General features: G+C 44.8%; 1 protein-coding gene across 5 annotated transcripts in view; it reads right to left on the reverse strand.

The window, feature by feature from the left end:
* Positions 1–2,803: 2,803 nt before the first annotated feature.
* The window catches only part of ppp1r9a (protein phosphatase 1, regulatory subunit 9A), a 160,180-nt gene continuing 150,343 nt past the window's right edge, over positions 2,804–12,640 (reverse strand). For 2 of the 5 annotated variants that reach the window (XM_065017971.1, XM_065017973.1), the window contains exons 15-20: positions 10,438–10,486; positions 10,193–10,237; positions 7,149–7,268; positions 6,718–6,741; positions 6,171–6,353; positions 2,804–5,621 (exon numbers count right to left, since the gene is read on the reverse strand). In XM_065017971.1, the coding sequence (XP_064874043.1) occupies positions 5,409–5,621; positions 6,171–6,353; positions 6,718–6,741; positions 7,149–7,268; positions 10,193–10,237; positions 10,438–10,486 (634 nt within the window). In that variant the 3' untranslated portion in view covers positions 2,804–5,408. The remainder of the gene's footprint in view (positions 5,622–6,170; positions 6,354–6,717; positions 6,742–7,148; positions 7,269–10,192; positions 10,238–10,437; positions 10,487–12,640) is intronic. The other 3 variants (XM_065017975.1, XM_065017974.1, XM_065017976.1) reach the window with 2 other exon arrangements.

The following is a 12,640-nucleotide window of genomic DNA, read 5'->3' on the forward strand; positions in this document are numbered from 1 at the left end:
TAGTCTAGAAGACCAGGCCCTAGGCAACAGCAAAATGTCTAGAGAGACTACCCATAGGGCTATGGTCAAAAGTAGTGCCCTATAAAGGGAAATATGGTGTCATTTGGGACGCAATTGCCTGGGACTCAGTTCAGTTGTGATTGAACCAGGCAGACGTGGGTTGGCCAGTGTTTATCCTCAACTGTGCACATTCTAACAGAATAGCATTATGGGGGGGGGATGCTCACAGTCACATGGTCAATGGTCAGAAGATAATAATAGTATACAAACAGACATTTATATTTAGCTCCATGTGGACACAAGGGGAGCCAATCAAGGTTAAGAGTGAACAAGTGTACTCTGTGAAATGTACCTGGAATTGATGATTCACTGTCTGCAGGGTGTGATATGAGCGTATATAAGCTAATCTACATCAGAGGAGGTTGGTGGCACCTTGATTGGGGAGGACGGGCTCATGGTAATGACTGGAGAGGAATAGGTGAAATGGTATCAACAAAACCAAACACATGGTTTCCATGTGGTTGATACCATTCCATTTGCTCCGTTACCCCCATTATTATGAGCCGTCCTCCCCTCAGAAGCCTCCACTGGCCTATAGGCTGTGAATCAATGACTTTGTCCCAAATGACACCCTATTCCCTACATAGCCCGATGGTCCCTGGTCAAAAGTAATGCACTGTATGGGTATTGGGTGTCATAATGGACGCACACAATCCGTTCCATATCCTTCTATGTCATCTGAGTATGTAATGCTGCGGTGTGTTGGGTGCTATGTGTCTGCACTGGCTGTGTAGTTTAGAATCATTACATAGAGCAACATTTAATCACATAAATGCAACTGGAAACAAATACTCACTCATAACTCATACCACAAGGATACTAAGAGAGAAAAACAGAAACACAAGGCGGGTTTGGAATAAACTCTCAGTCTGACAGGTTCAACTCATCTGGAGGGGTTTATTTAACATGAGTAATAGAGGCTACGTTGTGCATCCAAGATGGCACCCTATATAGGTCAGTGGTTCCCAGCTACAGTCCTCCCTTATCCCCAACAGCACACATTGTTGTTGTAGCCCCAGACAAAGTCACCTGATTCACCACTAAAATAAGGAGTTCAATTCATATTGAGGATGCTACTGGGACTCTGTACAGGCATCATCATGGTACCTCGGGTTCTTTATACAGGTAGAAAAGGACTAGCTCTGGTCCATCGCGACGACAAAAACAACAAGTTGCCTCTGCCTCCGAACGTGCACTTAACGCCCTGGACCAGAGCTAGAGAAGGACATGACAAAAACATAGAAAAGCTTTACCTTCAACATGTTTTTTTTGTACAGGCTCTCAGTGCTGTTCTAGCACTGGTTTGGAGAAAATGTGATGACTGCATGAGACGCAACACAGTACAAAGGAGAAGGAAAACAATGGAACAATGACAGCGACTCTGTTCCAGTGACCCTGTTCCAGTGACTCTGATCCAGTGACCCTGATCCAGTGACCCTGTTCCAGTGACCCTGTTACAGTGACCCTGATCCAGTGACCCTGTTACAGTGACCCTGATCCAGTGACTCTGATCCAGTGACCCTGTTCCAGTGACCCTGATCCAGTGACCCTGTTCCAGTGACTCGGTTCCAGTGACCCTGTTCCAGTGACCCTGTTCCAGTGACTCTGATCCAGTGACCCTGTTCCAGTGACCCTGTTCCAGTGACTCTGATCCAGTGACCCTGTTCCAGTGACCCTGTTCCAGTGACTCTGATCCAGTGACCCTGTTCCAGTGACCCTGTTCCAGTGACTCTGATCCAGTGACCCTGTTCCAGTGACTCTGATCCAGTGACTTGGTTCCATGTTATTCAGTGTGACAGATAGTTGCCCTTTCAACTTTTCAGAATGCAAACGAGGGAGAGTAAGAAAATGAGAAAAAAAGAAAGCGAGGGGAAAAAGAAGCGCAGCTAGCCTATCAGTCCTGATTATCTCTCTCTCCCAGCCACAGCCACAGCCCCAACCCACAGCCCCAACCCCCAGCCCCAACCACAGCCCCAACCACAGCCCTAACCCCAGCCCCAACCCCCAGCCCCAACCCCAGCCCCAACCACAGCCCCAGCCCCAACCACAGCCCCAACCCCCAGCCCCAACCACAGCCCCAACCCCAACCACAGCCCCAGCCACAACCCCAACCCCCAACCACAGCCCCAACCACAGCCCCAACCACAGCCCCAACCCCAACCACAGCCCCAATCCCAACCCCAGCCACAGCCACAAGCCCAGCCCCCAAGGTCACATAAACTGTACACAGGCAGCGTACTGACACAGTAGAAAACAAGGCTTCTTAATACAACATATTGCTTTCAGCTTTTACTGTACATACAAAAGTCATAGAGTGCTATCCAATGGTAGACTGGGTGGGTGAGCGTTGGGAATAGGTTGGAGTAGTGTTGCAAAAGGGTTTCATCGTAGCATAACCCCAGACGCTCTGTTATAAGAGTAGCAGTGGGGTAACGTGACAGGAAGGACGCTGCAACTACAATCACAATGAAAGAGGAAGGGGATGTTGTTGTTGTTGCTCAGGTTATGCAATTTAAGGGCTGGATTCAATCCATATCGCCGAAGTATCGCGGAAGATCCGCGTGATGTTAAGGCCATTTCCCATTGATCTGACATATGCAGCGTTTACCATGAATGCAGTCTCTGTGACTGCGGGAACATTGCATTTAATTGTCAACCGCACTATAAAGCGGTTCTTCAGCGCCACGGAGTGAATAGAGCCCTAAATCGGGTTAACATACAAACTCCAAGCCTCGGTAATCCCTCGATTTGATGATCATTTTTAAGACATTCTATGAACATTTGTTTTAGATTTTTTTTGGCAAAAGGGTATTCATACAATTTCTCGATATTAGAATTATGGGTTAATACTCTAATGTTGCATAAGTTATTATAAACAATAGCCAAAATGCTTTGTTTTTAGCATAAAAATTACAAATAATATCAAATAAACATTAATACCAGTGTAATCTAAGTGGCATTGCATGGTACTATCATATTTATGTCTCTTTAAAGGGGCAGTTCACTGAAAAACTATCCGTTAGCATTTTGTTCATTGATCCACAATCCCACAGAATTGTGCGTGTCAGCAGTCACGTTTTCAAGATAGAGCACTTTCAGTACAGAGCAGAAACTGTGACGCTGATGTGTTTTGTTTTTGAGTGAACTATCCCTTTAACAGGGATGGGAACTACTGTATCCAAAGCTTCCTTACATGTTTCTGTTGCATCAGGCTCCGGGGTGAAGTTTGCCCTAGGTACAGATCTAGGATCAGCTTCTTCTCCTCCAATCCTAACCTTAACCATTAGTGGAGGAAATGCAAAACTGACACAAGATCAGTGTCAAGGGGCAACTTCACCCTACTCTGTTGCAACAAACAGTAGCATCACCGTCATGGAGACATTTCAATGGTCATACATTGTATGTAAACATGACCAAATGATGATTCCTGGGTAAGATAATGGAACAGAATGACTGACATATAATCAAAAGACATATTGCATACAGCATCATCGCAGCAACTATGTCCATGTCATTTCAAAAAGGGAAAGGTATCTATTAAGAAACATTGAGATATAAAATCCAAAGTGGTCGGACTGTATTGCGTGCATGTATCTAGTGCAATGTTTGTAATCGTGTACGTACCGCGCTGAAACCAAGGGCCCCAGTCATGATGAACCTGTAATGAAACTGTACAACAAATACAACCCTCTCCTTTGATTTTGTGTCTTTCTTCATGTTTCAGTTTAGTTTTGTTGTTTGATTTATTTTTGTTGTTGTATTGTTTGTGTGTCGTTGTATTTCAAATGTGTGTGACTGCTGTTGTTTATCAGTGTATCAGTATTTTGTTACTTGTCATGTTTTGTGGGGGTTTTTGTGGACCGCAGAACGAGTAACTGCTGCTTCGGGGAAAAACGAATGGGGATCCAAATAAACAAACAAATAAACAAACACATAAACAAACCAATAAACCCAGTTAGTGGGGTAAATACTACACCCTGTTCTAAGAATACTAACCAAAGAGGCTTTGCGTTATCCCAGGGCATACAACGCAAAGAGAATCATCTGAAAAGATCAAATCACAAAAGAATGACGGCATGGTCATCTTATTTGCCAGCTTAGAGACATTTGGGAAATAAAATAGAATAATGGATAACTAAATGTGTTCTCACTCTATTTTAACACTCGGGTAAAAGCGGGTGGCGTTATGAAAAAGCAGCGGTTGGGAATTACTTTAGTTATTTAGATTACATCAACTAGAGGTTGAAAGCAGGTTACAGGAAGAGGTTGAAGAAGCGACATTATGCATAACTCAGGATCTTCTCTTGAAATAACCACCATAATGTTTTTGGAGCAGGGTTTGGTATGTTACAAATTCATGGAAATGTTCACTTCACACAAAGAGGAATCAGTCGACTCACTACGACTTTAGTCACTCATAGTGTGAAGTGCTCTAATACGATAGATACAGAGGCAGGTTTACTGTATGCAGAGTAAAGGGTTTAGTTCATACAGTAGTTGAACTTCCAGTGTTGGGACCTCCAGTGTAGTTCCAGTAAAGAACATGAATACTTCTTGTTCCTCCCACAGGCTTGGTTCTTATTCCACTAAGTCTTGAAACTTGTCTGCTCAATAGACCTGAGTTCCTCTTGAGTAGTTCCAGTGTTGTTGTCATTCTCCAGTGATAGGATTCAAGCAGCAGGCCTGGGCCCTAGTGGTGAGATCTGGATATTGCACCACCATCCACTACACAGGTCTGGCCCCTAGTGGTGAGATTCAGTAACTGCACCACCATCCACTACACAGGCCTTTTATAGAATATGTAATGTGCTTCATCAGAGCTATGAGGGGAGATTCAGATTTTATAAATCCATCTAGCTATCTGCACATGATTAACATGTTCTCTATATAAAAAATGGCACATTAGACATATTTATCAATATATTATCATATATGTACATTCACTACTTTTTCATTATGTCTAAAGGTGTTTTATATAACACATCATAGAAAGAGGAACACAGACAGATGTGATATGACTTTTAAAAAGATACTCAGACTTTTAAAATGAATAAATATATCTAAATTACACCAAAATAAATCAAATGTAATGGAGCAGGAGGTTTGGAAACACTACGAGGTGAGAGGCAGGTGGGGGGGCAGCATCTTTACTATCCAACTGTCTGCTCATTTTGGTATCATCTGTTTGGTGGTACAGTAGTTCGACAGCCTCCACCACTACAGCCTGAACTCAAGCCCTGTTAGGTGTTCAGCTCCGTGTTTCTGCTGACTGTTTCTATCCCTGGAGATGTTACTTGGTAGCGGTGGTTGGTAGAAAGACAAGGAGAGGTAGGTCTTAAAGGCGTGGGTTACTCTGCTGCGCCCCCTGCTGTTTCGGGGTGGCCCTTGATGCTGGGTTTGTGGGCCTGTTTCTTTTGCTCCTCAAGCTCTTTCTGGTGAAGCTTCGCTCGCCGTTTGTCAAGTTTTTGCCGGTTCCGCCGAGCCTTCTCCATCAGGACCTTGAGATCCTTCACCTTCTTCTTGATCAGAGCCCGGTCCTGGGAGGAGGCAACGCCAAGGGTCTGTACATACACACACCACACGTGTGACACACACACACACACACACACACACACACACACACACACACACACACACACACACACACAGGACAAGGGTCAGAGATGGGGGATGTGAGTGAACAGGAGCACTAGTCAGGGAATAAAACTCTATGATCAAAACAAATATAACAGGAGTTGGAACAATTTCAGTTTATATCGGCCCAAAGCTTCAGGGCAAATTCCTATATCAAACTGTTAAACTACTTGTACCTTGACGGGTGGCACCAAACACCCTGGAAACAATGACAATGCATAAACAAGGTGATACTAGTAACTAACTAGTAACTAAGGCCAGGATTCAATCCAAGCAGCGAACTATAACAGACTTTTAGGATTGAGCTGACATGCAGCGTTTACCATGAATGTGATCTCCGCGAACGTCGGGGTAAATGCATTTAAGAGGTGCATTGTGGGCTGCATAGTGTGATGCTCTATAACTCATTTAGAATTTAATCCAGAAGTAACTAACATAGCTGGATATGAACAAAACCACAGACTTCAGTCCGTCACCTTGAGCTCAGTGCTGTCCAGCTGCAGTAGCTGGTCTCCGTCCACATTGTTGACCGTGAACTCTGGGATGTACTGCTCCAGATTTAGTCCCATGAGCCAGCGGGACACCTGCTGGGAGGTCCACTCTGTCACACTGATGTTCTGCCACTGGTGCTGCTTGGGGCACTGGCCCTCATCTAGGATCTAGATGAGGACACACACACACACACACACACACACACACACACACACACACACACACACACACACACACACACACACACACACACACATATGATATATCTCCACATGCAGTGCCGAGGGCACACATAGTGATGGGTGATTTAAAATGAATAATTTCTAGAACAGAAGTTGAGAGCATGCTGACGACTGAACGTCACATTTGTGACATGCACTTCAATAGGGGTTTATGAAAAACAGTAGCCTATGAAAGATTTAGACTAATGAGTAAGCATGCATGTGATGTAAACACAGGCTTTTTACAAGCTTGGTAGACAGTATGGGAACATGCATAATGTTTTGGTGGCCACTCAGAGCTAGATCTCACCTCGTCATCTATCATATCCAGACTCTGAACATGGCAGCACAGAGGACGACAGGACAGGACAGTTTGTTAACACAAAAACACAGCAGCAGCAGTGGCCCAGGGCACACAATGGTACAGGGTACATACAAAATGGCCGACTAGCAAAGCTACAGTTGCTAACATCAAAGATAGTTAAATAGAATATAAATTGTAACTAATTAAACATGGAATAGGCCATTCGAACACCATTGTTACACATTCCAGACACTTGCTAACCAGAGGAAACTCAGCATGACATGACAGGAGCACTAGATGGGGAAATATAGGTCCCTTTTCTTCATTTTTTATGTTTGAGGTAATATACTCATTTTTTTTACATTTTAGGTTGAATAACTAGTGATTGTTGATACTAGGTAGATTTTTTTATGTGAGATCAAATCCTTGTTTCTCACCTCGTCTGAGGAGAGCACCAGGGTGTTTGAGCGACCGGACTTCTTGGCTTCAGTCCGCAGACCACTGACCTCCACTGAGCTGCTACTGCTGACACTCAGATCATCCTTCACCACAGGACCCTATGTAGAACAACACCATGCAGAAGTCTATTAGACGTTAGTCAAAACATGGTCTACATCCTATATGGAATCCTATTCCCTATAAAGTGCCCTATGGGCCTTGGTCAAAAGTAGTGGGGAATTGGGTGCCATTTCAGACAGCCTGTGGCTGGCTATAGTCTATCTCTGTTCATTTCAAGGTCTATTTCATTGTATTCCCCTCTCAACACAAAGCTATTTTTGTTCTATGATGTTTTGAATCTAAAGCTAATAAATGCCAATGTTGAAGTCATTTGCTGCCGATTGATTATTTCAATCAATGATTTCATAATGAATAGAGGGAATATACTGGAGGACCTCTAACAAACATAGACCGTTAAAACCTCATACATTCTACATACAGATAATATTTGCACACCTATGTCTGATTAAACATGTACAGTATGTGATGCAACGTAAATATTATACTGTATAATGAAACAGAATGTGTCCATGGGCATGTGTGTTTATGTGTGTATGTTTCCCTGTGAGACCTCAGTAGTTCTCTCTGTCCCCAGTGATAACAATAATAAACTCTGTCTGGCAGACCTACCTACCTACCTACCTACCTACCTACCTACCTACCTACCTACCTACCTACCACCATCTTCATCTCTGAAGTTTACAGCTGGCCAGACCTACCTACCTCCCTCCCTACCTACCTCCCTACCTACCTCCCTCCCTCCTACCTACCTACCTACCTACCTACCTACCTACCTACCTACCTACCTACCTACCTACCTACCTACCTACCTACCTACCTACCTACCTACCTACCATCTTCATCTCTGAAGTTTACAGCTGGCCAGACCTACCTACCTCCCTCCCTCCCTCCCTACCTACCTACCTACCTACCTACCTACCTACCTACCTACCTACCTACCTACCTACCTACCTACCATCTTCATCTCTGAAGTTTACAGCTGGCCAGACCTACCTCCCTACCTACCTACCTACCTCCCTCCCTACCTACCTACCTACCTACCTACCTACCTACCTACCTACCTACCTACCTACCTACCTACCTACCTACCTACCTACCTACCTACCATCTTCATCTCTGAAGTTTACAGCTGGCCAGACCTACCTACCTACCTACCTACCTCCCTACCTACCTCCCTACCTAACTCCTTCCCTCCCTCCCTCCCTACCTACCTACCTACCTACCTACCTACCTACCTACCTACCTACCATCTTCATCTCTGAAGTTTGCAGCTGGCCAGACCTCCCTCCATCCCTCCCTCCCTCCCTACCTACCTACCTACCTACCTACCTACCTACCTACCTACCTACCTACCTACCTACCTACCTACCTACCTACCATCTTCATCTCTGAAATGTACATCTGGCCAGGCCTACCTACCTCCCTCCCTCCCTCCTTCCCTCCCTCCCTACCTACCTACCTACCTACCTACCTACCTACCTACCTACCTACCTACCTACCTACCTACCTACCTAACCGCCCCAGGTGGGTGTGCCTTAGTCAACAAGCCATGTGGAGGCTTGAGAAAACATGGTGTCAGCTATAGCCATCATTTGACGTCAGCACAAACACCCTCCTTTTGATCTGAGGATTGTGATGTAAGTCTGTCTGATTCTCTAGCCTGTGGCCAGATAGGATCGACTGAGCTGGGTAACTAGTTGCACCTACTGTCACGTTCTGTCCATCGTTCGTATGTGTTTTCCTTGTTTTAGTGTTGGTCAGGACGTGAGCTGGGTGGGCATTCTATGTTGTGTGTCTGGTTTGTCTATTTCTATGTTTGGCCTGATATGGTTCTCAATCAGAGGCAGGTGTTAGTCATTGTCTCTGATTGGGAACCATATTTAGGTAGCCTGTTTTGTGTTGGGTTTTGTGGGTGATTGTTCCTGTCTCTGTGTTTGCACCAGATAGGACTGTTTAGGTTTTCACTTTTCTTGTTTTGTATAGTCGTCTTTATTAAAAACATGAATAACCACCACGCTGCATTTTGGTCCACCTCTCTTTCACCAGAAGAAAACCCTTACACCTACAGTACCTCTCTGGTCCTTTTTTAGGTGAAAAGCTTGATTCACAATATCTATGACTAATTTAATGGTTTGCAGGCTTGAGGTTTGCGAGAAGAGAGACATACAGCACCTCAACATTACCTCACTTTAGGATTATGTATCAGGGATGAAAGACTAGGTACTATGAAAGACATTGGATATTGTACACTGAGTGTACCAAACATTAGGAACACCTTCCTAATATTGAGTTGCAACCCCCTTTTGCCCTCAGAACAGTCTCAATTCGCCAGCATCCACCACAGGGACCCCGCAGCATTGCAGTTCTTGACACACTCAAACTGGTGCCCCTGGCACCTACTACCATACCCCGTACAAAGGCACTTCTTTAATCCTTCTCCTCCCCTTCATCTATACTGATTGAAGTGGATTTAACAAGTGATATCAATAAGGAATCATAGCTTTGACCTGGTCAGTCAATGTCTTGGAAAGAGCAGGTGTTCATAATGTTTTGTACACTCAGTGTATTGAAGTGATTTCCCCATTGCTATAGCTTGATTAATAACATCAGTGGCTAGAGAATATCTAATTAATGAATTACTACGGACAAATCAAACATAATCAGTCCCAAAGTGTGCGCCAGATAATGTGATTAAAAGAGAAATGCCGTAATGCAAAAACCCAACCTTTGAAATTATAATATCTAAATACATGAGTTATGATGATTCCCTTGAAGGAATTATAAATTACTGGTCTATATATGAATCTAATCCAATACACCTATATTTGTGCAAATTACTGAAATGAACTTCAATAACAAGTGCATTAAGAATATGCTAATCAGACCGCTTCATACCCTGCTATGTACAGTAGTTGTTTTGTATTCTGTTTGATTGGAGAAAAAAATATATAAAATACAATACCAAGTAATATGAATAGGAGAAGAAGTGTGGCCATGTAAGAGATTTCTGTTAAACAGAAAGGCATCAGAACCAGACAGAGGTTAAATCAATGCAACGAAAAACAAACAATATGCACCACAATAGCCTACAGGCATTATATAATAATATGCATTAGCACACTTCAGTCAGCACTGTCAATATGTATTATCATGGAGATGCCCTGTTACTGTTTACTATGTGCATTGGGGTTCTCTTCACATACATACCTTGGCCTTGAGTTTCTCTGGGCTATTCTCAGCAGAGGGTTCTGTAGAACTGAGGAGAAGAGGCATGAGTTGGTAGAGAAACAGATTGTTATATTGGTAGAAAACAACTATAGACATGAGAACAGATTTACTAAACATTCACACCAGTAAAACACTTCTCCAGAGAGAAAAACACATCAAACGAGAAGAACAAAAGGTCGAAGGTCAAAGGAGAAACCAAATAGGTTCATGCAGTATCTTTGTATTTTTCCTCCTCTCTAAGGATAACAGGGCTGGACGCGTAGTGAACTGACCCAGTATTAGAGGTGAGGTGGACGCTAAACGGATTGGACACATTGACCTCTCTCTGATCCACGGCTGAGTCACACAGAAATGCATCTACTAAACACAAGACCTGAATACTGTGTGTGTGTGTGTGTGTGTGTGTGTGTGTGTGTGTGTGTGTGTGTGTGTGATGGAGGGTTGGGTTTGGTGGGATGGAGGGGGGAGTTGGTGGGATGGAGGGGTGGGTTTGGTGGGATGGGTGGGTGGGTTGGTAGGATGGAGGGGTGGGTTTGGTGGGACGGAGAGGTGGGTTTGGTGGGATGGAGGGGTGGGTTTGGTGGGATGGAGAGGTGGGTTTGGTGGGATGGAGAAGTGGGTTTGGTGGTTGGTGGGATGGAGGGGTGGGTTGATGGGATGGAGGGGTGGGTGGGTTTGGTGGGATGGAGAGGTGGGTTTGGTGGGATGGAGGGTGGGTTGATGGGATGGAGGGGTGGGTTGATGGGATGGAGGGGTGGGTTTGGTGGGATGGAGAGGTGGGTTTGGTGGGATGGAAGAGTAGGTTTGGTGGTTGGTGGGATGGAGGGGTGGGTTGATGGGATGGAGGGGTGGGTTTGGTGGTTGGTGGGATGGAGGGGTGGGTTGATGGGATGGAAGGGTGGGTTTGGTGGGATGGAGAGGTGGGTTTGGTGGGATGGGTGTGCAGTGACCCCTGTGTGTTGTGTAGGAGTCCCAGCTGTGTTGCTTTCTTCAATCACAGCAACTGCTTCCAGCCAACCAGAGTGTGCCTCACGCAGTCATACAGACAGTCACAGCAGCTGCTGCCAGCCAACCAGAGTCAGGCTCACTCAGTCATACAGACAGTCTCAGAGTCTGACCCACAGTGGGGATTTAAATGACCAGTCGCAGATACAGACACACACACACACAGGCACATCGTCTGCAACCGCTGGAAAACATTGTAGAGTAAGCCCTCAGTACGGATCTCAGACAGTTTAAGTAGACAGTATCTAACAGCACAGCAGTCAAAGGAACGGGTAGTATCCTGCACGGAGCCTTCACCGTGTGCTGTCACTTTGAGAGCGCATCAGCAGTCAAAATATAGCTCTTCTGGCTCTCTGTGGAGAGCTCTGGGTTGGCGGGGCAGTTTCACAGTGTGTGCAACTCTGCAGAAGTTATGTTCATTTTCAGCGTGTTTTTAAAGTGTTTAAGTCGATCGGCGGTGTATCTTCTGGGGCCACTCCTGTCATTGATTGCATGGTGGTAGCAACATTGTTGTGAAGCTTTGACAAACAAACCAACCAACCATCAGGTGTATTTGACAGACAGTCGTTGCAACTGCAAGCCTGAAGTCAACAGCTAAGACCCCTTTCTCTCTCTTACTCTCATTTTCCTTTCAGTGCTTTACACTGCAATAGACTTTCTGTTTTTTCAATGACCTCCCTTTAATGTTCAGTGGCGCTAAACTATTATTTCCCTGACAGACATATTTGGGTTGACATTTTAGTAAAAGGGAGGTTGCATGCAAGTTTATTGTTGTTTGAAGTGTATTGATTTGGTGTGGTACTATTGACATTTCAAGGCCTTTGTTATGTCTATGAAAACATCCCCCCCCCCCCTCACCCATTCACACCCCTCACTCTCCCCACACACCCATTCACACCCCCACTCTACTGGAAGGTAAAACAGAATATTGCAAATTCTCTATGGGTTATGAATGGGTATTATTGGTTGGGTGCTGTGACGTGTGTTTTACATGGTCTCAGTCTCCAGTCTCTATGCTGCAATAGTCTATGTGCCGGGGGGCTAAGGTCAGTCTGTTATATCTGGTGTAATTCTCCTGCCCTATCTGGTGTCCTGTGTGAATTTAAATATGCTCCCTCTAATCATGCCTCAGGACTACCTAGCCTGATGACTCCAGGCTGTCCACAGTCCATAGCTG

This window comes from Oncorhynchus nerka, linkage group LG4 (genome assembly GCF_034236695.1).
Source record: "Oncorhynchus nerka isolate Pitt River linkage group LG4, Oner_Uvic_2.0, whole genome shotgun sequence".
NCBI classification, from domain to species: Eukaryota; Metazoa; Chordata; class Actinopteri; order Salmoniformes; family Salmonidae; genus Oncorhynchus; species Oncorhynchus nerka.